Source organism: Chelonia mydas, chromosome 8, assembly GCF_015237465.2.
Source record: "Chelonia mydas isolate rCheMyd1 chromosome 8, rCheMyd1.pri.v2, whole genome shotgun sequence".
Taxonomy (NCBI): Eukaryota; Metazoa; Chordata; order Testudines; family Cheloniidae; genus Chelonia; species Chelonia mydas.
The window spans coordinates 41,508,907-41,532,782 of NC_057854.1; the positions used below are offsets into that span (position 1 = coordinate 41,508,907).

The 23,876-nt window shown below is 48.3% G+C and overlaps 1 protein-coding gene across 11 annotated transcripts in view; it reads right to left on the minus strand.

Annotated features, from left to right (window-relative positions):
* The window catches only part of LOC102945167 (nitric oxide synthase 1 adaptor protein), a 188,816-nt gene extending 179,635 nt beyond the window's left edge, over window positions 1-9,181 (minus strand). For 2 of the 11 annotated variants that reach the window (XM_043520861.1, XM_043520858.1), the window contains exon 1: window positions 8,766-9,012. In XM_043520861.1, the coding sequence (XP_043376796.1) occupies window positions 8,766-8,870 (105 nt within the window). In that variant the 5' untranslated portion in view covers window positions 8,871-9,012. Of the gene's footprint in view, window positions 1-8,765 lie in introns of all 11 variants that reach the window. The other 9 variants (XM_043520860.1, XM_037907473.2, XM_043520859.1 and 6 more) reach the window with 5 other exon arrangements.
* Between the last annotated feature and the right edge of the window lie 14,695 nt (window positions 9,182-23,876).

Genomic DNA, 23,876 nt, shown 5'->3' on the forward strand with positions numbered 1-23,876 from the left:
CTAAGAATGCAAACCACAGTGTGCAGATCAAAACTAAAAACTCACAAGGTTTTCCCTGGAGCCAACTTTTCTGCTTCCCATCAGCCTGATCAAGAAAAATTCAGAGGCACTAAGAGCTGTGATGCTAGGGGACATGGACAATAAAAACATATCAAAAGGTGTGAAATGTATTGCTGTCCCTGAGAAGATGGAGCAGGATTAGTCAACTATTGGATTTATCTCTAGAAAATAGATTAGCATAATCCCTGGAAGATACTTAACTCTAGTTTGACTTCCCAAACCAGACCATATGGTTGCAAGCAGCTTCAGAAGATGCAAGGAACTCAAATTAAATCTCTTTAGCTCTGCCCTGACTATGCCACATTCCGACGCTGCAGTTTGCTTTGGAGCTGGTGTACTAGTACTGTGTTTGGTTTTGGGTGGGAGCAGCAAGTCATCACAATCGGTGGATCAATCTGTGGGTGCTTCTGACAAACAGAACAATAGTAAGGGGCTGAAATGCAGGCAGGCACTCTCATCATTGTGCCAATGCAACTCAGTCCTGACCTGCTGATATTCCAGCCTGCTCCCCCCACCCACAGTTTTGCCTATCAGTGGCAGCTGGTGCCCAGAATAAGTGGTGGAGCTACAGCTGGCAGTTGGGGACGCCCCACATACTTCTGCTCTCCCAAGTAAGATCAACTACTCAATGAGTTTGAGGCTCTTCTCCCTCTCCCAACAGCTCCTGTGAACCCACTGCTCTCCCACCACTGCTCCTTCTGACAACCAGCACCAGCAGCCCCTGCCCTCCCAGGCCACCTGCTGCCTCATGGCAATCAGAGGATGGCCAGCGCCTCACTCCCTCTACCTCCTCTTCCCTGCTTAGGCCCCAGTACTGCTTGGGAGGTGGGGGTGAATTCCACACCGGTGCACCAGCTCTGGGGCCAGCCTGATTCTGCCCAGAGGAGGACTGAAAGGGCACCCTGTGAGCACGTGCTGTTCTCAGCACTACTGCACACTGGCAAAGGAGGGAGCAGCTCTCCCAGGAGCTAGGTTTCAGAGTGGTAGCTGTGTTAGTCTGTATCAGGGAAAAAAAAAAAAAAAAACCACACCACACACAGGAGTACTTGTGGCACCTTAGAGACTAACAAATTTATTTGGCCATAAACTTTCGTGGGCTAAAACCCACTTCGTTGGATGCATGCAGTGGAAAATACAGTAGGAAGATTATACACACACACACACCCCCAACATGAAAAAATGGGTGTTACCATACCAACTGTAACGAGACCAATTAATTAAGGTGGGCTGCTATTAGCAGGAGAAAAACAAAAACACCTTTTGTATTGATAACCAGGATGGTCCATTACCAGCAGTTGACAAGATGGTGTGAGTAACAGTAGGGGGGAAAAGTTAGCATGTGGAAATAGTTTTTACTTTGTGTAATGACTCATCCACTCCCAGTCTTTATTCAAGCCTAATTTAATGGTGTCCAGTTTGCAAATTAATTCCAGAGTTGGCAATGGGCTTTGTTGCAAGGATAGGTTCCTGGGTTAGTGTTTTTGTTGTGTGGTTGCTGGTGAGTATTTGCTTCAGGTTGGGGGGCTGTCTGTAAGCGAGGACTGGCCTGTCTCCCAAGATCTGTGAGGGTGAGGGATCATCCTTCAGGATAGGTTGTAAATACTTGATGATGCACTGGAGAGGTTTATGTTGGGGGCTGAAGGTGATGGTTAGTGGCGTTCTATTACTTTCTTTGTTGGGCTGGTCCTGGAGTAGGTGACTTCTGGGTATTCTTCTGGCTCTGTCAAGCTGTTTCTTCACTTCTGCAGGGGGGATTGTAGTTTTAAGAACGCTTGATAGAGATCTTGTAGGTGTTTGTCTGAGGGATTGGAGCAAATGCACTTGTATCTTAGAGCTTGGCTGTAGACAATGGATCATGTGATGTGGTCTGGATGAAAGCTGGAGGCATGTAGGTAAGTACAGCGGTCAGCAGGTTTCCGGTATAGGGTGGCTTTTATGTGGCCATTGCTTATTAGCACTGTAATGTCCAGGAAGTGGATCTCTTCTGTGGACTGGTCCAGGCTGAGGTTGATGGTGGGATGGAAATCCAGGAACCTATCCTTGCAACAAAGCCCGTTGCCAACTCTGTCCACATATCTATTCAAGGGACACCATCATAGAACCTAATCACATCAGCCACACCATCAGAGGCTCATTCACCTGCACATCTACCAATGTGATATATGCCATCATGTGCCAACAATGTCCCTCTGCCATGTACATTGGCCAAACTGGACAATCTCTACGCAAAAGAATAAATGGACCAAATCAGATGCCAAGAATTATAACATTCAAAAACCAGTCTGAGAACACTTCAACCTCCCTATTGTTACTCACACCTTCTTGTCAACTGTTTGAAATGGACCATCCTGATTATCACTACAAAAGGTTATTTTTTCTCCTGCTGATAATAGCCCACCTTAATTGATTAGTCTTGTTACAGTTGGTATGGCAACACCATTTTTTCATGTTCTCTGTGTATATATAACTTCCTACTGTATTTTCCACTGCATGCATCTGATGAAGTGGGTTTTAGCCCACGAAAGCTAATGCCCAAATAAATTTGTTAGTCTCGAAGGTGCCACAAGTACTCATTTTTTCCCACCAGGAGCTAGAGGCCCATATATGTGCCCCATGGTGCTGCAATCTGCCAGCCCTTCCCCTTTCCTCACCCACCGCCTGCTGCTCTCCCCAGGGTGCTGCTGGAGAGAAGGGGAAAAGAAAGGCCCCATCTCAAAGCGGGGGGGGGGGGGGGGGCTGTCTACTGATGACCTTTGTGACAAAGAGTGCTACACCAGAGCTAAGCGGTACTATTAAAGAAAGGCAAGGTGGGGCTCTGCCAGTCAATACCAGCAGCCAGAGCGGCCTGCAGCACCTCCTGCTGGTCCAGCTGTGGGACTCCCAGCAGCCGATCCATCAGGCCCTGCAGTGGGTTCACAAAGGAGACAAACTGGGACTTGGATGAGCCAAAAAAACTGGTTTTCAATGGTGACCTAAGGCCGGGGTTCAAATCCCCCACCCCAATGGCCCAGCTAGGCCCTCGCTCAGACAGAGCTTACTGATCAGTATTAAAAATAGAGTGTAACAGCGTACAACAGAGTACTGATTACTTCAGGTAAGAGATGTATCTTAACATAAGTGCTGTTTGCAGGCAGCTGCAGATAGCACTAGTCTGAGTGTAAAAATCAATTAATACAGACTCAGGCCTGCGCTCACCTCCTAGACAAAGTCCCAAGCAAGCTGGTTAAGAATTCTAATCTACAGAAGCACAGAGAGCCATTTCTGCCCTCCTAGGGGCTGTAAATCACAGATCCTGACTGCTAACAGTTATTAACAACCCCCGGACACTCCTCAGAAAAAGAGGCATGTTTAGCCTGGAGGCCAGGGTTAACTCCTACGTGGGTAATTACATTCCAGCACACTAATATTCCCCCTGCCGTTCTATTCAGAGATATTCTCACCCCTCCTGGGCAGGGAAGCTACTGCAGAACACCTTCTGCATTCCCCTAAGAGGTGGATGAGCCATGCTATTTAAGTGCTTTGGGATCCTTCAGGATAAGAATTAGAGGAGCATAAGTACTTAATTAATCTCTGCCAATCTAATAAGAGGATGGAGAAATGCAGAACACAGATGGCTCAGGCAATACGGCAGTAGGAGTTTCTTGAGCAGCACACAAATTTGGGAAGACAGGGTCAAATGGATGCTCCTTGGTGTAAATGCAAATCACAGCACACAAAATACTTCAAGGAAAGAGAAGCAAATGAGAATATCTGTAGAGAGCAAGGTTAATATGCACCACTCTGAAGAAACAGACAGGCTGGTGACAAGGAGAAACTGAGTCAACAGACAGCTGGAGCAGAGTAAGTGGAGAAATCCAGAGACAGACAAAAGAACATGGGCTGACCCAGTACTATGCTCTGCATCACCCTGCGCATGAGACAGTTGGCTCCCAGGCTGCCATGCCCCAGGTCAACATGGATGTTTGGAGAAGGCAGAACACTCAGTGGGGGCAGGAGCTAGAGTGGAAGACAATCTCTAGTACCTCTTGTGGGGGGGGGGGGGGGGGGGAGGACGAGGATGTTCAATGAGGGAGTAGGATAACAATCAGCACCATGGCCATGGAGTGGGGGAAGGAAGAGTGAATTCAGTTCCTGGGCAATTCCGGTGGATGACGATCAGCAATCCCCAGCACACAGTCAAGAAGTAGATTATAGATTGGTTCCAAGACCAATTCTTCTATGGCTCAGCACCCCCCACAGCAGTGTCCTTGGTCAGCCAATTGCCCATGCTGGGCCAGGCTGCAGGGTGACTGTGCCATGCACAGCAAAGCAGAGGCTTGCCTCTGAAGAAGGCAAACACCTTCAGCTGCAGAAGCCTTGAGAGTTCTCATCCGATCACCCTCTTTGTCCCTCTGCAGGTTAGCTCCCACCAACTGACAACACAAGTGAAATGTCACGGCTGCCCATCAATCAAACCTTGGGGAAACACTATCTGAAGTAAAGTAGCCTCAGATGGAGCCTCTGTTGTCGGCATGACAGCCCTGTCCACCATACTGAATTGGGAGGCAGACAACATTTCGTACCTTTGCCTTTCAAACTCCATGATCAGCTATACCTATTATGGACACTGTCACCAAATACCACCTGCTCAGGGTCAGAGGTCATGGGGGAGGAATCACCAAATTTTTCTCAATCTGGGAGGGAATCAGGGAGAATGTGTGAAACACTGACCACATCTGCCAAGAGACTGAAAAATATCCAAGACAGAGGGGTCTTTTGCTGCCAGATTCACTAACAAGAATGCACACGTCTAGCATCCCTGCCCTCCCACACTACACCACAAAATGCACAGCCCAGTGGACCTGCCAAATAACAAGTGTTTGAACCTTTACAGAAAGGAGGTACAAGGACAGATAGGATGGCAGTGCACTATGGAGGCAGCTGAGAAGGCTAGGGAGGCAAGGATCTTATCACCAGTAGCAAGAAGTCCCAGCCAGAAAGGCTCCCACTGTTCCCCACACTTCCTGGGAGGAGTCCACTAGGCCCCTCCCTGGGAACAGGGGAGGCTGACAGAAGGCCCCACCTCTCCTCTGGGCTGTCCAGTGGCAGCCTCAACAAAGAGGGAATATGGGGTGGGGGAGCAGGACTAAAGCACTCCTCTGCCTCCAATCACATGGGACCAAGACCCTACCCCTTCCAAAGAGTGGTCTATAACAGCTCCCAGTTCTGCCCAGGAGGGAGAGTGAGTTAAGGCCAGAAGAGTTCTCCCACCATCAGATTAAGGCAAGTCAGTGCCCTAGATACACCACAACACAGGTCCCAGCATATCATGGGACTGCAGTCACTATGTCTTAATCCAGCCCTGAGCCCTGCGTACCCAGTTTCAGCGTCTCAAAAGCCCCACCGACATCACTACGTTACAGTGGGAAACTGTATCTAGTAAAAGGGACTTGAACTCGCAGAGGGATGCAGCTGGACTTTGGGATGGGTGAGAACAGGGGAAAGAAGGTAGAGGCAATTTTTTTTTTAAATGAAAGACATGAAAATATTTTTATAAGAAGTGTTTTAAAAATGGAGAGCAGAAAGGTTTAAAAATCAGTAAAGCTAAGCAAAGGAGGAAGTTAGTAACAGTGGAAATAGGCAGGGGATTAATTCACTAGTAAATAAAGTGTTTAAAAATGGGGACCAGTGAAAGGCAGAGAAACTGAATCAGACTCCTTAAATTGTGTATTAGGCAACCTGTGTAACCACATATCACTGCTTACCCTCATCCTCTCTCCTATTTTTAAATCCACTTATGCCTTGTCTTAGAAATTAGACTGCAAGAGTGTTAGAATCTCAGCTTTGAGACAGGGATGGAAGTACAATTTGCAAAAGCACTTAAGTGACATAGGAGCCTAAATTCCACAGTGAAAACCACTTATGTCCTTAGGCTCCTAATTTCCACAGGGCTTAGACTGAGCACCTACATGATTTTGTAAATGGAACTTGGGTGTTTTTGAAAAGTCTTACTCTGAGTTTGTACAGCACTCAGCACGATGGGCCATTTTATTGATTAAGAGAATGAACAAGGCAGTATCAATGGCAGATTTCACTAAGCAGTTTTGATTAGGCAGCTAATGCTATAGAAATCTAAGGTGGATGTTAAAAGAGCAGGACAGAAGATGAAATTAGGGCAGAGCTCATTTGCCAAAACAAACTAAATTTCCCTTATGCACCAAGGGGCTTGGAACTTGAAGGAACCCATGGGAAAAATATATGGGCCCTGATCCAAAGCCCACTGTCAGCAGGAGCTATGCATATGGAGGCAAGTCCTTTATCAGTGAAAACATACACTTACAATGCAGCAGCAATTAAAAAGCAAAGAGCATAAAGTGATGCATGAAAAAGGGAGAAGAACTAAAACTGTTGTAACCACATTGCTGCAAACCAATTGTGCACCTTTATTTGGAGAACAGGCTTAAGCTTTAGTTCCATGAGTGTAGCAGAGACAGAATTAATCCAGAAGAGGGCAATGAAAGTAGTTAGATCAGGATAGATATAAGTTACAAATTGCCATAGGCCTGTTCAGAGTGGGAGAGTGTGGAAATGGGGCAGAGAAGTTCAGAATCATGAAGAGCTGTGGTGTTGTTGCCAGCTCTTGAGCCAAGTTGGTCAGCAGCACTTGGATGGAATATTTAGAACAGGGGTGGCCAACCTGTGGCTCCAGAGCTGCATGCAGCTCTTCAGAGGTTAATATACGGCTTCTTACCTAGGCACTGATGCCGGGGCTGGAGTTATATATGCTAACTTTCCAATGTGCTCACTACTCAACCCCTTGCTCTGCCCCAAGCCCTGCTCCCACTCCACCCCTTCCCCCAAGCCTTGCATGCCCATGCTCCTTCCCCCCCCATAGCCTCCTGTGCAGGTGAAACAGCGGATTGTGGTGGGGAGGGGGGAGTAGGCGCTGATTGGTGGGGGCTGCCAGCAGGCGGGAGGCGCTGGGGAGCGGATGGGGGGCTGCTGACATATTACTTTTACTCTTTTGCAATGTTACTCTTTGGCAATGTACATTGGTAAATTCTGGCTCCTTCTCAGGGTCAGGTTGGCCACCCCTGATCTAGAAGCAGGCATGGATGCTGCAGGAAGCACTCTGCTCCGAGTCCAGATGGAACAAATGCCAATAGTGTGTGTGGTGAGAAACAACTGTCCTGTCCTCAGCAGTGTCATCTAGATAAGAGAGACAGCAGAGATCCTGATCACTTGTGAAATCTCCTGTTGCCATTTTCACCTAGTTGTTTTAGTAAAATTTCAATCCAGGCAGTTCCATTCTGCCTTCTCAAGAATCCACCTTGCAGCTCCAAGTCGATACAGTATGTTTTACTATGTATTCCTGCCATGTTCTAAGCCAGAGGTGGAAGGAACAATTCCTACATGTTTGGGCTAAGTTTGCAAGGCACTTTGGGATTCCTTGAGAAGAAAAGACACTATATAAATGCATTATATTTTTTAAATGGCCAGTCCTTCCTGTGATGCGGAAGGCAGTGTCACTGGCCACTGAGGCAAAAAACAAGGCTGAAATGATAATCTTTCAACCCCCACCCCATTCAACCTTGTATAAAGTTAATACAAATTGGCCAGGTACATAATGGAGCATAGGGAAAGTTTGGTTTCCTCTGAAAACATTCTGATCAAGCACTGGCCATTGCCAGAAACAGCATCCAAAACTAAATGGACCAATAGTCTAAACAGGGGCAGCAAAACTGATCTTTCTATGGTCACTGTCCAATTCAGCTGTTACTTTGCACCTACTCCAAACCTGAGCCAGACCATAGATGTTCTGAGCCAACAGCTTAATAAGAAAGAGGAATATTAACACGTTTCAGCGTCTAGATACAAGGACAAAGGGAAGTACAAGTTACCCTAAGGTGTGAGCTAGACGGAGGAATAAACTCTCGAGAGAAGTGGTGGAAGCCCAGCTTCTTGAGTCACTTAAAAAGTAGATTTCAGAGTAAAAAAAAAAAAAAAAAAAAAAGGAGTACTTGTGGCACCTTAGAGACAAATAAATTGGTTAGTCTCTAAGGTGCCACAAGTACTCCTTTTCTTTTTTAAAAAAGTAGACTAATAATGTTCCATAGCAAACCATCCTGGCCTAGCCAGGGGGTTGGGGCTGTTGACCTTTCCCGAGATAGCCTTGTCCTCTAATGCCTTTTACGTTTTAATGGAAGTGGCAGGTCACACCGCGCTACGAGCCCCTAATGCAGGCCGAGCTCCTGGCTTAGGAGAGGCAAAGCAAGGCACAGTTCCACCTGATATCAGCCATAAGCCAGAGCCCGAGTCCTACGCTCATGGCTGCGCTGGCGACCTGCTGAAGTTCGCCGTGCCCGGCCCGCCGCTCCCCGCCTGCCGACCCCCGGCACCAGCCCGTTCCAGGAGAAAGGCGCAGGGCGCTGCGGGCTCGGCCCACACCCGCGCTCTGCGCTGGAGGGAAGGCAACCCGCCTGCCTGCCGGGAAGGGTGCGGGCCGCACAAGGCTCCGGACAGGGCGCCGCCGCCACAGCAGCACCCCGCCACCTGAGCGCGGCTCCCGGCCCCGCCTGGGGAGAGGCAGTGGCACGGGACCAGGAAACGGGCTTTTCCCTCAGCTAGGTTCTGGACGTGCATCAGCCCGCCCCGAGCCGAGCCGCTCCAGGCACCGCACAGCGCCCAGCCCGCCCCGGGGCACCGCACAGCGCCCAGCCCCGCACCTTGGCCTCGAAGCAGATGCCGTGCTGGAAAGCGTCTTCATTGTGCAGCGGCACGCGCAGGTCATGCCTGTCGTCGACCAGGTTGTAGCGAGACTTGCCGGGCATAGTGGCGGCGGTGGGGCCGGGAGCGCCCGGCTCCCTGTTCAGCGCGCCCGGCGCCGCGCTCCCTCCTCCCCCGGGCGGGGCGACCGCAGCCCCCGCCCGGCCCCGGCAGCCAGTGGCCGGCGGCGGAGGGCTGGGGCTGGGCGCATGCGCAGTACCAGCCTGGCCGGACGGGCACCTGGGCCGGAACGTGGGGAGGGGCCGTTGCAGGAGCGGCCAGGAAGCCCCTTCCCCCACGGGAGTGCGTCACTGGTGTTGCTGGGGTGGCGGTTGCCATGGCAATGGGCCCAGCGGGCAGTGGCGAGCCGCGTGCCCCGGCAAGGCTGGTACCGGCCCGTTCCGTTGCGGTCAGCCGGGGCCGGGCGCTGCGAGGCGCTGCCGGCTCCCCCGGGCCCTGCAGCCGGGGGGTGCATGGCGGCCCCCGTGCGGGGAGTGGAAAGCAGCCTAAGCCCCGCCCCAGCCGGCTCTCTGGCTCCGGAGCGGAGCGTTGGTGCGGGCGGCGGCAGCGACCGCCTCTCCCCAGCCCCGCGGGGCACGAGCGCCCCCCAGCAGCCAGGGAATGCCCAGAATCCTCTCGGGACGGGGATGGGGGGCCCAGAGCAGGGAGTTAGGCTTAGCCCCCACTGCGATGCGTGGGGCTCCCAGTATCTCCCAGTGAATGTCCCGGGACCAGTGACACTCTCAGCGCCTCTTAAGGCCAGAAACAGGGTCAGCCTTGGGGCAGCCACGCTGGCCCCCAGCCTCGAAGCGCCACATCACCCTCAGGAGGCATCAGATCAGAGTTGAGGAGTGGTTTAGTCCCGTCTTGCCTGTGCACCCTTTGGCCGTTAAGGGGGCACCCGAAACGTTTTTTGCCCTGAGCAACAAAACGCATAGGCTCAGCCATGGTTACACGCTTACTTTCAATTAAAGCTGTGATTACATGACTCCAGGAGCTGGGGCTCTAGGCATGGACCAAGAGTACCTCTGCTTTCACCTGACCCTGTCATTCTTTTAAATACTCTGCCTTCTGCTGTCTCTCACCTGGCACCTTTATACCACTTACACCCACTTGCTGAAAATGCTGCCTACAGTTTTGGCAACTCATGATTTTATGACAAGTTGAGAACCCTGTGATTATGAGAGAATCTCAGCTTTCATGTAAAAAATGTGAGTTACTAGCCCATGGGGTTACACAAGAAGTTAGAAAATATGATCCAAGTGATTCCTACAGGGTCAGAAAACAGCAGGCAAATAAAAGGAACCCTACATCTGGTTTTTTTTAAATCTCTTGATTTTTAAGCCAGTCTCATGATCCCAACTTGTGCTTTTGAACGCTTGATTCTGGCAGTATCATATCTCTGGACAGAGACATCAACCTCTCCCTTTCAGCCACCCAAAGTGTCTATTTCTCTTGAGAAAGCTTTTCACATTTCTGGCTAAACAGCACAAAAAAGAAGCTTACAAGAAGTGGAAGATTGGACAAATGACCAGGGAAGAGTATAAAGATATTGCTCGGACATGCAGGAGTGAAATCAGGAAGGCCATATCACACCTGGAGTTGCAGCTAGCAAGAGATGTTAAGAGTAACAAGAAGGGTTTCTTCAGGTATGTTAGCAACAAGAAGAAAGTCAAGGAAAGTGTGGGCCCCTTACTGAATGAGGGAGGCAACCTAGTGACAGAGGATGTGGAAAAAGCTAATGGACTCAATGCTTTTTTTGCCTCTGTCTTCACGAACAAGGTCAGCTCCCAGACTACTGCACTGGGCAGCACAGCATGGGGAGGAGGTGATCAGCCCTCTGTGGAGAAAGAAGTGGTTCGGGACTATTTAGAAAAGCTGGACGAGCACAAGTCCATGGGGCCGGATGCGCTGCATCTGAGAGTGCTAAAGGAGTTGACGGATGTGACTGCAGAGCCATTGGCTATTATCTTTGAAAACTCATGGCGATCCGGGGAAGTCCCAGACGACTGGAAAAAGGCTAATGTAGTGCCCATCTTTTAAAAAGGGAAGAAGGAGGATCCTGGGAACTACAGGCCAGTCACCCTCACCTCAGTCCCTGGAAAAATCATGGAGCAGGTCCTCAAGGAATCAATTCTGAAGCACTTAGAGGAGAGGAAAGTGATCAGGAACAGTCAGCATGGATTCACTAAGGGCAAGTCATGCCTGACTAATCTAATTGCCTTCTATGACGAGATAACTGGCTCTGTGGATGAGGGGAAAGCAGTGGATGTGTTGTTCCTTGACTTTAGCAAAGCTTTTGACACGGTCTCCCACAGTATTCTTGCCAGCAAGTTAAAGAAGTATGGGCTGGATGAATGGACTGTAAGGTAGATAGAAAGTTGACTAGATTGTCGGGCTCAACGGGTAGTGATCAATGGCTCCATGTCTAGTTGGCAGCCGGTATCAAGTGGAGTGCCCCAAGGGTTGGTCCTGGGGCCGGTTTTGTTCAATATCTTCATAAATGATCTGGAGGATTGTGTGGATTGCACCCTCAGCAAGTTTGCAGATGACACTAAACTGGGAGGAGGGGTGTCAAGGTTCCTCCCCCACTCTGAACTCTAGGGTACAGATGTGGGGACCTGCATGAAAAACCTCCTAAGCTTATCTTTACCAGCTTAGGTCAAAACTTCCCCAAGGTACAAAATATTCCACCCTTTGTCCTTGGATTGGCCGCTACCACCACCAAACAAATACTGGTTACTGGGGAAGAGCTGTTTGGACACGTCTTTCCCCCCAAAATACTTCCCACAACCTTGCACTCCACTTCCTGGACAAGGTTTGGTAAAAAGCCTCACCAATTTGCCTAGGTGACTACAGACCCAGACCCTTGGATCTTAAGAACAATGAACAATCCTCCCAACACTTGCACCCCCCTTTTCAGGGAAATGTTGGATAAAAAGGCTCACCAATTTGCATAGGTGACCACAGACCCAAACCCTTGGATCTGAGAACAATGAAAAAGCATTCAGTTTTCTTACAAAAAGACTTTTAATAGAAATAGAAGTAAATAGAAATAAAAAAAAATTCCCCCTGTAAAATCAGGATGGTAGATACCTTACAGGGTAATTAGATTCAAAACATAGAGCACCCCTCTAGGCAAAAACCTTAAGTTACAAAAAAGATACACAGACAGAAATAGTTATTCTATTCAGCACAATACTTTTCTCAGCCATTTAAAGAAATCATAATCTAACACGTATCTAGCTAGATTACTTACTAAAAGTTCTAAGGCTTCATTCCTGGTCTATCCCCGGCAAAGACAGAATATAGACAGACACACATATCCTTTGTTTCTCTCCCTCCTCCCAGCTTTTGAAAGTATCTTGTCTCCTCATTGGTCATTTTGGTCAGGTGCCAGCGAGGTTACCTTTAGCTTCTTAACCCTTTACAGGTGAGAGGAGATTTCCTCTGGCCAGGAGGGATTTTAAAGGGGTTTACCCTTCCCTTTATATTTATGACAGAGGTAGATATGCTGGAGGGTAGGGATAGGATACAGAGGGACCTAGACAAATTGGAGGATTGGGCCAAAAGAAATCTGATGAGGTTCAACAAGGACAAATGCAGAGTCCTGCACTTACGATGGAAGAATCCCATGCACCGCTACAGACTAGGGACCGAATGGCTAGGCAGCAGTTCTGCAGAAAAGGACCTAGGGGTTACAGTGGATGAGAAGCTGGATATGAGTCAACAGTGTGCCATTGTTGCCAAGAAGGCCAATGGCATTTTGGGATGTATAAGTAGGGGCATTGCCAGCAGATCGAGGGACGTGATCGTTCCCCTCTATTCGACATTGGTGAGGCCTCATCTGGAGTACTGTGTGCAGTTTTGGGCTCCACACTATAAGAAGGATGTGGAAAAATTGGAAAACATCCAGCGGAGGGCAACAAAAATGATTAGGGGACTGGAACACATGACTTATGAGGAGAGGCTGAGGGAACTGGGATTGTTTAGTCTACGGAAGAGAAGAATGAGGGGGGATTTGATAGCTGCTTTCAACTACCTGAAAGGGGGTTCCAAAGAGGATGGATCTAGACTGTTCTCAGTGGTACAAGATGAGAGAACAAGGAGTAATGGTCTCAAGTTGCAGTGGGGGAGGTTTATATTGGATATTAGGAAAAACTTTTTCACTAGGAGGGTGGTGAAGCACTGGAATGTGTTACCTAGGGAGGTGGTGGAATCTCCTTCCTTAGAAGTTTTTAAGGTCAGGCTTGACAAAGCCCTGGCTGGGATGATTTAGTTGGGGATTGGTCCTGCTTTGAGCAGGGGCTTGGACTAGATGACCTCCTAAGTTCCCTTCCAACCCTGAGATTCTATGATTCTGTAACAGGCAGCCATTGTACTGAATAACTCATTCTCCCAACCAGCTACAAAAGCACTGGCACATTGGTACCACACCCATTTATAGCCCAATGAGACTGACCTCTGTGAAGGGATAATATAACTACTTATAACTTGTATATTATTAAGATACATGAGATATGTATTGCAGTATCTCCCAGTGCACGGACAACTCCATTCACAACATGGTTTTACAGAAAATAGGTCTTGTCAAATGAACTTGGTATCATTTATGATAAAATTTCAAGTTTGGTTGATAAAGGTAACTGTTGACCAAATATATTTTGACTTCTGTAAGGCATTGACTTAGTACCATACAACATGTTTGTTAAAAAATAAACATTTTACAAACTTACGGTGGCACATGTTAGATGGAATGGAGAGTCATCATCCAATGGGGCATTTCTAATGAGGTCCCACAGGGATCTGTTCTTGGATGAATACTAGTCAATATATTTATCAATGATCTGGAAGAAAATATAAAATATTGCTGATAAAACTTGCAGAGGACACGTTGATTAGTGAACTAGTAAATAATGATAAAGACAGCTCAGCTACCCAGAGCAATTTGGATCACTTGGTAATGCATCTGATGAAGTGAGCTGTAGCTCACGAAAGCTTGTGCTCAAATAAATTTGTTAGTCTCTAAGGTGCCACAAGTACTCCTTTTCTTTTTGCTAATACAGACTAACACGGTTGCTACTCTGAAACTTGGTAAACTGTGTTCATTCAAACAACACATATTTTAATACAGCCAAATACAAGGTCAGGCATCGAGGAATCAAGAATGCTGGTCATGCTTACAGGTTGGAGGACTCAATCCTGGAAAGCAGTGAAAGGTTTCCACCATGAACCTTGACTGAAAAAGAGCTCCCAGCACTATGCTGTGTCTGAGAAAGCAAATGTGATCCTTTGGATGTATAAGCCAGCAGATAATAAGTAAAACTAGGGAGGTGGTGGTATTTATATGGCGTTCGTGAGACCATTACTGGAATATTGTGTCCAGTTCTAGTGTCAGCATTTAAAAAACATGTTACAAAATTAGAAAAGGTTCAGTAAAGAGCCACAAAAATAATTTGAGGTCTGGAAAAAAACCCCGTTACCTACCTCTTGTAACTGTTGCTTTTTTGAGATGTGTTGCTCATGTCCATTCCAAGTAGGTGGGTGCGCACCGCATGCACAGTCATCGGAAGGTTTTTCCCCTAGCGGTACCCATCGGGTCGGTTGTGGAGCCCCCTGGAGTCATGCCTTCATGGTGGTGTATATAGGTCCCTCCCAACCCACTGGGCTCTGAGCCTCCTGGAGGTTCCTTCACCCTGGAGGAAGACAGGGGGGCCCCCACCTATCCAAGGTAATAGGTAGAGATCTGGAGCTCGGCTCCTGGGCTTGGTGATATGCCCACAGGCCCAGAAGGGTCACTGCATTGGCACCTGCCATTGTGGTGGCCAGGGCATCGTGGGGGTTTGCTGCCTCTCCTCTTGCCTCAAACGGTGGTAAGAGTGGTGTCAGCTCTGCCTTGAGATGTATGACTCTGGTTCTGACCCCGAAGACAAGTCCATCCTTGGTGACTATGGTGGTGCCGAATGGGACGGTTCCGGAGAGCGGTGCCAAGGGGAGGGCGACCAGTACTGCATCATGACTGGTTTGCCCTTAGAAAGCACGGCTCCTCTGCATGGTGCTGGTGCTGCCTATGCTGGTACTGCCTGTGCCAGGGACTACAGAGATATCATTGCTATGGGGTCCCTGGCCACCTCAAATGTGTCCAGAGTGGATGGAAGATCCAGCTCCCCCATCTGGCTCTCCCTCTCAGGGGAGTCCAATGGGACCAAATTCAACAGACCTCCCTGCGAGGCCGGAGTCAACGGTGCCAGTTTTGCTGGAGCAGGGGCTGAGTGTCCCAGCACGGGGTGCACTCGACGGGTGCATTCACTCTCCACTGCTCTAACTGCGGGCAAACGCCCCCTTTCAGCTCTATTCTGCTCCTTGTGTGGCATTGGTGAGTGCAAGCAGTGCCGGGAAGCTGCAGAGCTCATCTTCGCTGCCAGAGAGTGGCGGTGCTGCGGGTCTCTACCCCGAGTCCTTTGTCAGCGCTGCAGCCTCCCTCACTGAGGCCACTGTGCGCCGCATCAAAGTGTTGGGCTTTGGGCCCAACACGGGCTGTGCAAACTGGGGGACGTTTTAACCTAAAGTCCCTCTCCTTGGTTCTTGGGTGGAAGTCTCTGCAGATCTTACACTTGTCAGTCTGGTGGGCTTCTCCCAAACACTTTAAACAGGAGTCATGAGGGTCTCCCCTGGGCATAGGCTTCTGCCAGGACCCACACGGGTCCCTGGGAGGGGAAGAACGTGGTAGGGAGAAACCCCAACAGAAACTTACCTAACTATAAAAATACTTAAACGCTAACTCTAAGTAAAAACTCTTTACAGGTACAAATAGGAAAAGTCCACTAGGGGATTGCTTACTGTAGCAAGGGAGAGAAGAAGCAGCTCCAACGAACATCACAAGCGGTAAGAAGGAACTGAAGAGTTGGCGGATCAGCAGGGACCTATATACACCGCCATGAAGGAGTGACTCCAGGGGGCTCCAGAGCCGACCCGACGACTGACGATTGTGCACGTGGCACACACATGCCTACTTGGAATCAACATGAGCAAGCACTCGAAGAGGAACCTGCCTTACAGTGAGAGATTAAAGGAGCACAATCCATTTAGTTTATTAAAGAGAAGCCTAAGAGGCAACTTGGTCATGGTCTATTAGTATCTTCTTCTTGGGGAGAAAATTTTTCATGGTAGAGAACTCTAAAGTACGCTAACCATTTCCGGTGGTTGGAAGTTGAATCTAGACAAATTCAGATGAGAAATAAAGTGCAATTTTTTAATAGTGCAGGTGATTAACCAAAGGAACAATTTACATAGGTAGATAGTGGATTTTCTATCACTTGAAGTCTTTAAATCAAGATTAGATATTTTTCTAAAATAGATGCTCAAGCGCAACCAGAAGTTATAGACTTAATGCAAGAATTCCGGGATGAAAATCTCTGGCCTGCGTTATGCAGGAGATCGGACTAGATAATTGTAATAGTCCCTTTTGGCCTTAAAACCAATGATTCAGATTCCAGAACTGTTATTACATCTCCAGTATTTGTGAGAATTCATGATTTTTGCCTTGACAGTCTGCAAAGGGAAAAGTAACCTGTGCTGAAGATTTTGAACTGGCCAGATCTCAGTCATGCACTAGGGATGGGGGCTTTTATTCTGTTGTTAGACCCAGTCCATGTAGTCAGAGCCCCATTAGGATTCCCACACGTGATGGAATCTGTTTGCATTGATCCAGTTGTAGGATAAGGGAGTTATTGGACTCCATAGCTCACCAATATTCATGTATTGTTCCTCCACTCTACCCTCCTTCCCACAGTGTTTAACAACTGCAGGGGCTCCACCATAGGAGTAAAAGTAGGATACAAAATAGACTATTCTTTTCTTTTTAAATTGTAATGTCACTGAGGTGCCAGGGCAAAGCAAGGCAAGGCTCTCATGATTGTTGCTGACTGCTTAATGTGTCTGTAGCATCTTCAATGAGTCTTTCCCAGGCCATAATGCTCCTTAATCTCTCTACAAGTCATACATTTCTCATTGGCTCCTCATTGGATCCTGTTACATATTATATTTGGGTACCCCATCTACCAGAAAAAAGCCACAATTTTTTCTATGCCCCAGGAATGCAGTTTTATAAACAGCTTGAATACTACTTAGCATAATATTGTCTCTCAGGTACCAGACTGGTCCTTGACAAATTGGAGAATTGGTCCAAAATCAGGAAGATTCAATTCAATAAAGACAAGTGAAAAGTCCTTCACTTACAATGGAAAAGTCAAATGCACAGCTACAAAATGGGGAATAACTGGCTAGGTGGTAGTACAGCTGAAAAGGACCTGGGGTTATAGAAGATCACAAATTGCATATGAGTCAACAATGTGTGACGGGGCAAGGTGAGATGGCTATAGAAAAGTAGTGGGAGATAGATATCTTAGCTCCAGGCTAAACAAATCCCTGGTACCAGGATAAGTTAAATGGCAGCTGCTCCAGGTCAGTTAAGACATCTGGGGCCAATTAACAACTTTCCAGAAGGCAGGGAGAAAGCTAGGTTGATTGGGACACCTGAAGCCAATCAGGGACTGGCTGAAACTAGTTAAAAGCCTCCCAGTTAGTCAGGTGGGTGTGGAAGTCAGGAGCTGTGGGAGGAAGTTGGGCTGTTGAAGTGATTAAGCAGCACACACCATATCAGGCACAAGGAAGGAAGTCCTGAGGTAAGGGTGATGTGGAGCTTGAGGAAGTGGGGGCTGCTGTGGGGAAGTAGCCCAGGGAATTGTATGTGTCATGTTTCTAAAAGGTCAGCTACCATAGCTGATACTATTAGGGTCCTTGGGCTGGACCCTGGAGTAGGGGGTGGGCCTGAGCTCCCCCTTTGCCCCCCCCTTGATTAATCACTGAGACTGGGAGACAACAGAGACTGTGCAAGGGAGGATAGCTTCTCCTCACCTCCCTTGCTGGCTTATGATGAAAATGGCTCAGTAGACTGACCCTTGTCCCTAGAGAGAGAAGGGTTATGTGGAGAGTCACAGTGAGCCTCTGAGGCTAGTGAAATCTGCCAGGAAATGTGGGACCCATGGAGACAAGGACAGAGCTTTGTCACAAATGTAATTCTGGGGTGTGTTAACAGGAGGGTCATATGTAAGACATGAGAGGTAATTGTCCCACTCTGCTTGGCCCTGCTGAGGCCCCTGCTGGAGTACTATCTCCAGTTCTGTGTGTTGCACTTGAGGAAAGATGTGGACAAACTGGAGAGAGTCCAGAGGAGGGGAACAAAAATGATAAGAGTTAGAAAACCTGACCTATGAGGAAAAGTTTAAAAAAAACTGGAATGTTTAGTCTTGAGAAAAGAAGACGGAGAGGTGACCTGATAAGTCTTCAATTACGTAAAGGGGGTATCTGGGACAGGTGATCAATTGTTCTCCTATCCATTAAATGTAGGCAAGGACAAGAAGTAATGGGCTTAATCTGCAGCAAGGGAGATTTAGGTTAGATATTAGGACAAACTTTTTAACGATGAGGGTAGTTAAGCTCTGGAACAGGCTTCCAATGGAGATGGTGGAATCCCTATCACTAGAGGTTTTTAAGAACACGTTAACAAACGCCTGTTGGGGTAACTTAGGTTTATTTGGTCCTGCCTCAGCACAGGGTGCTGGATTTGATGACATCCCAGTGCAGAGAATTGGAGCCCAGTTGCTTGCGATGGCTTGTGCGGAGCTGGTAGCATTTTCAAGAGACAATTTTCAAACAGGGAGTCGTGGGTTGCTGGGACCCCATCACTGAAGGGTTGTATGGCATTCTGGGAGTCTTAGCCCATCTACTAGCTGTAATGATTCTGCCTCTGGCGGAACACAACAGAGAATCAATTCAGGATAAATTGCTTAAAGCAGGGCAGTCACAGCCCAAGGCTGGGGTCTCTTGCACACCAAACCAGCCAAAAAGAGAGGACTTTGGTCTCACCCCACTGGCTAACCATAAGTCATACAAGCAATTCCCTCAGACACTCCAGTTTCCCAGTATTACCACCAATGCCACTCATTATGGGGATGAATGGTTATGAAAACCAATACCCCAGTAAAAGAAAAAAGGTTCTCCTGACCCCAAAGGACCAAGCCCCAGACCCAGGTCAATATACAAGTTAGATCTTACTCACAAATCACGCTGTTGCCAATCCTTTAAAATCTAAAGGTTTATTCATATAAAGAAAGAAATACAGATGAGAGCTAGAATTGGTTAAATGGAATCAATTACATACAGTAATAGAAAAGTTCTTGGTTCAGGCTAGTAGCAGTGATAGAATAAACTGCAGGTTCAAATCAAGTCTCTGGAGTACATCCACAGCTGGGATGGGTCGTTCAGAGCTTCAGTTTGTAGCAAGGTTCCTCCAGAAGTAAGAAGCAGGATTGAAGACAAAATGGAGGGGTTTCCAGGGCCTTTTATACTCTTGTGGGCAGAAACCTTTTGGTTCTCCTGTGCAAAATCACAGCAACAAGATGGAGTTTGGAGTCACATGGGCAAGTCACATGTCTATACATGACTCAGTTCTTTACAGGCCAATGCCATTGTTTACATGTTAGTTTGAAAGTTCCTAGGAAAGCTCAGATGTGGATTGGTGTCTCCCAAAGTTTATTGTCAGTTAAATGTTTCTTGATTGGGCTCTTATTGAGAATAGTCCTTTCTCAAGAAGCTGATCAAATGCTTCACTGAGGCTACTTAGAATCAAAACACATCAAACATATTGAGATACAAGTACATAACCAATATTCATAACTTCAAATACAAAATGATACACATACAGATAGCGTAATCATAACCAGCAAATCATAACCTTTTTATAGACACATCACATGACAACCTTTGTACAATAGTTGCAGCAAATATATAACAGTGGTTGCAACAATGATCTATATGGTCACAGTTTATGTCAATAACATCACACTAGCATTTTCCAAACCTCAGCTACTCATCAAAACCCACATAGGAGGGAGAGGCCAGAGGCTCAATAGTATTGTCCCCCCTTTTACAGATGAGGAAACTAGAACAGAAAGATTAATCAACACGATCAGGGCTGCTCTGGAATTAAGTGACTCATCTGGCAGTAGCAAACAGGAATCCCTTGTTCTCTGTCCTGGGCTTAGTCCACTGACAATGCTGTTTCTCATGCTGTTAAATTAGCCTGCTGTATGGCCAAAGGCCAGGCTGATCTTACTGAATGTCAGGAGCAGAAGCTCAGGAAGCATCCTTTTCTCCCCCAAATGAGAAACCCTTTCTGTGAGTGTCCTGGGTCCCAAAGACCAGATGTGGGTGCCAGTTGGGAACTGGGACTAGTCCAGGAGTGTTTGCTTTCAGCCCTCACACCCATGGCATTTTGTGACATTTTCAAGGATCTACACCAGGAGAAAAGATGGAAACTTCCTTTCTGAAGAGAGCTGCAAAGAGCCACTCCATGTCTACCTGCTGTTCCCACACCCTCACTGGCTTTTGTGGCTGGATTCTCAGCGGTGGGAGCTCCACTGAAAGAGCCGGTTTGGAATACTGAAGGCACCATTCCTTGACTACGGAACAGGGATATTGGTACAAATGGGGCCGCTTCCTAGGCCATTCCATTCTAACATACGGCTTTGTTTGGGAACAGCTCTCCCAAGTGGAAGAAGACTGTAGACACTTTTAAGTGAATGTGAGCTCCAGAGAGGTCACGGTGCCCAGAGTCAATGGGATGCTGCAGGGGCCAGCTGGGTACAGGCCCACTGTGTGTCACAGGGTGGTTACAACTGGGGGTGCAGGGGGCTTGTGTATCCAAGATACTCTGTGTCCAGGCTGAATGGCAGTGGCAAGTCCCTCCCCATCTCCCCCAGTTCTGTGTGGAGTAGTCCCAGCCCAGAGGGATCTCCAGTTCAGGGCAGGGCAGAGAGCAGCAGTCCCCAAGGAGTTGACAGTAATGGTGGGGGTGGTGAGTCGAGACAGTTCTGCACAGTACCGGATGGTGGCTTGGATTAGCCATCTTGTTTCGACTGAGGTGGCTCCTCAGGGGAAATCACTTGTGCAGGTTCCCCTGGTGCCAGCTCATGGCTCCAGGCCTGGGGCTGGTTGGATAGTGGAGAAGCAGAACTCCTCTAATCTGAGCTGCTTTGAGAGTTTCACCTTAGGTTCCCATGAACATTTGTGCTGTGGAGCTCAATGTGGAGATGAATGCAGCAGGGGCATGGACAAGCACATTCCTGTCCCTGTTCTGAGCAGGCATCCTGCTTTTGTCCTCACCTTATCTCCTCAGGCTGAAGGTCTGTCAACACACAGAGACACGGCACGGGGCACAATCCCAGAGGGGCTGACTGGCTCCTTCCTAAGTGTCTCAGTCTTGAGCGAGTAAGGACTGGGTACTTCTGCAGAGGCCATGCCACCGTTTCACCCCTCTGACCAACTTACTACAATGATCACATGATGGGGATTCACACCCATCTCCACCTGGCTCCTTCTTCCTGATCTTCAAGGATGCTCCAAACAGACCATGGTGGGAGAGAGAGCTCAGTGGTTTGAGCATTGGCCTGTTAAACCCAGGGTTGTGAGTTCAATCCTTGAGGGGACCATTTAGGGATCTGGGCTAAAAATTGGGGATTGGCCCTGCTTTGAGCAGGGGGTTGGACTAGATAAGGTCCCTTCCAACCCTGATATTGTATGACAGAGAGGGAACCAGGTGACCTTGCTGTGTTCTCAGCTGGATGCCTACATCCCATCCTGCCCTTCCCAAACTCCCTCTGTTTAGTACAGGGGTCTCAAACACATGGGGCAGCCTGCGGGGTTATTTTCTCTGCCCCCCCCCCCTCACCCCCCAGCGTTTACCTAGAGGGGCTCTGGCCTGGCCCGGGGCGCACCGGGGGAAAGGGTTGGGATTGGTGGGAAGAGGTGGGCCTCATGGAAGGGGTGGAGTGGGGGTGAGGTTGGGGCAGCTGGGGGGTCAGTGATGTGGCCCTCGGGCTAATGTACTAGTCCTCATGTGGCCCTTGTGGTCATTTGAGTTTGAGACCCCTGGTTTAGTAAGTGTCCAGCTTAGCCAGCCAGCACAGACTGAACCTTGCCAACTGTGACCATTCATGGCAAGCTAAGGGCAACACTGAGGAGAGATTTGCCGTGACCATGATGAAAAATCAGAGTAAGTTTGGGGGTTGAGATGTTTTGCTGGGGTCCAGGAGGGGCTAACTGGGTTGTGTGCCATTGCCGTGCCTGGGACCTTCTAGCAACTGAACTGCCAGTGGCAGAGATGGAGGTTGCATTTTCCAGTCTCTCAGCTCCTTTTCCTCAAGGAACAGAGGGATCTGAGCAGCTGAGAGCTGCCATCTAAACTGATACCCCAGGGGTGCAGGAAGGAGAGGGAGTTTATGGCATGAGTTGATGTGACTCATGAGTTTTCAAATGTCTGTGCCTGTTTTACTTTTTTCTTGACTTTCTTGGTGTGTCTTTATTAAAGAGAATTCCCTGGTTTGTGGTGTCCAGCAAACCAACCAAGCCCCTAGTGACAAACCCAGGAGCTGCCAGCGCAAATCAGACCTATAAGGAACATAAGAACAGCCATACTGGATCAGACCCATGGTCCATCTAGCCCAGTATCCTGTCTTTCCCTCTGGGACACCTGGCCAATGCCAGGTGTCCCAGAGGGAAAGAACAGAACGGGTATCATCAAGTCATCCATCCCCTGTTGCCCATTTCCCAGCTTCTGGCAAACAGAGGCTAGTGACTCTTTAGAGCATGGGGTTGCATCCTTGCCCAGTAGACTCCAAGCATGGACCGATCGAGCGCAGGGCAGCGTCGAAGGTAGGCTGGAAGCCTAGCGCATCTGAAACACCGTAAGGCAGCAGGAGGGTTCCTAGCTGAGCAGTGCTGTTACACAGAATAACTTGTGGCTCTGGTGGTGAGAGTGAAATCTGTGCCTGGGGCCATCTGATCCAGGCCCTGCCCAGAGACAGGCTGCTGCAGTAGGCCTGAGGCTGGCTGTGTCAGAAGAGGCTATGAGAGCCCCTCAGTGGGTAATTATGGACTAGCCTAGTCATGGGGAAGTTTCTTCCTGACCCCAGCTTTCAGGGTCAGCTGATGCCCGGAGGCATGAGGATTCTTAGTCTGCTCCTTTGGCTCCTCACGACTGTGATGGTGGGTGTTCTCATTAACCCGGCACTGCTCAGTGGTTTCCAAGCTGAACTCAAAAACCATGAGATGGGCCCTGGCAAATAGCGAGACTGACTTTAAAATGATGTTGTTTAACTAAATAACTAACCCGAGTCACCTTTTCAGATTGACTTTTGATCTCTTAGGTGCATGACTCCAATGTTTCAGCAGCTGCTACAAGCTCAGCATGAGGAAGAGCAGCCTGCAGGGGCCACAGGTAATACTGCAGGCAGCTCACCCAGCCTGCTTCTGGAGATGGTCTAGCAGGCAGCAATCAGGCTGAAATCCAGACATGAGGTGGATTTTCCTGAACCCAAATCACTGTTAATTTTCCTAGCATAGCCCAGGCCTCACAGGTGGCTCATGCCTGTCTCTTCTTGCTTGCTGCAGGGCTTCTAGCAAATCCACCATTCCTCCAGGAGAAATTTGGCTTCTTATACTCAAACCTTTCATTTCAGGTCAGAAGCCTTTTGTCCCTATAATCAATACTTCAAAGCACTAGCAGGGCTGTTTTGAAGTGGTGTAACCAATCTGACTGGTTTTTAACTCCACACATCTGGTCTCATTGGTTTTAACTCCATATAGTTTACTCTGGCGTAAACACTAGGGTATGATGCTGTATGAACATTGGGCTGCCTCACCTGTCTGTTGCATGCAGAGCCAAAGGCCTGCTATGTCCAGATATCCCCATGCACAAGAGATTAAGAAATGGCCTGTGCAACCCTAAAAGAACTACAAGGACGTTCTTGAAGGATGTTCCATAAAAGATGAGACTTTTTAGCAACCTGAATGGTATCAACGGGCCAATCTTGTCCATGGTAATGTTCCACATGTCAACCCACATTAGGGTGATCAGCTGTCCTGATTTTATTGGGACAGCCTCAATATTCGGGGCTTTGTCTTTTATAGGTGCCTATTACCCCACATCTGTTAGGTTGGGTCCACTTTCA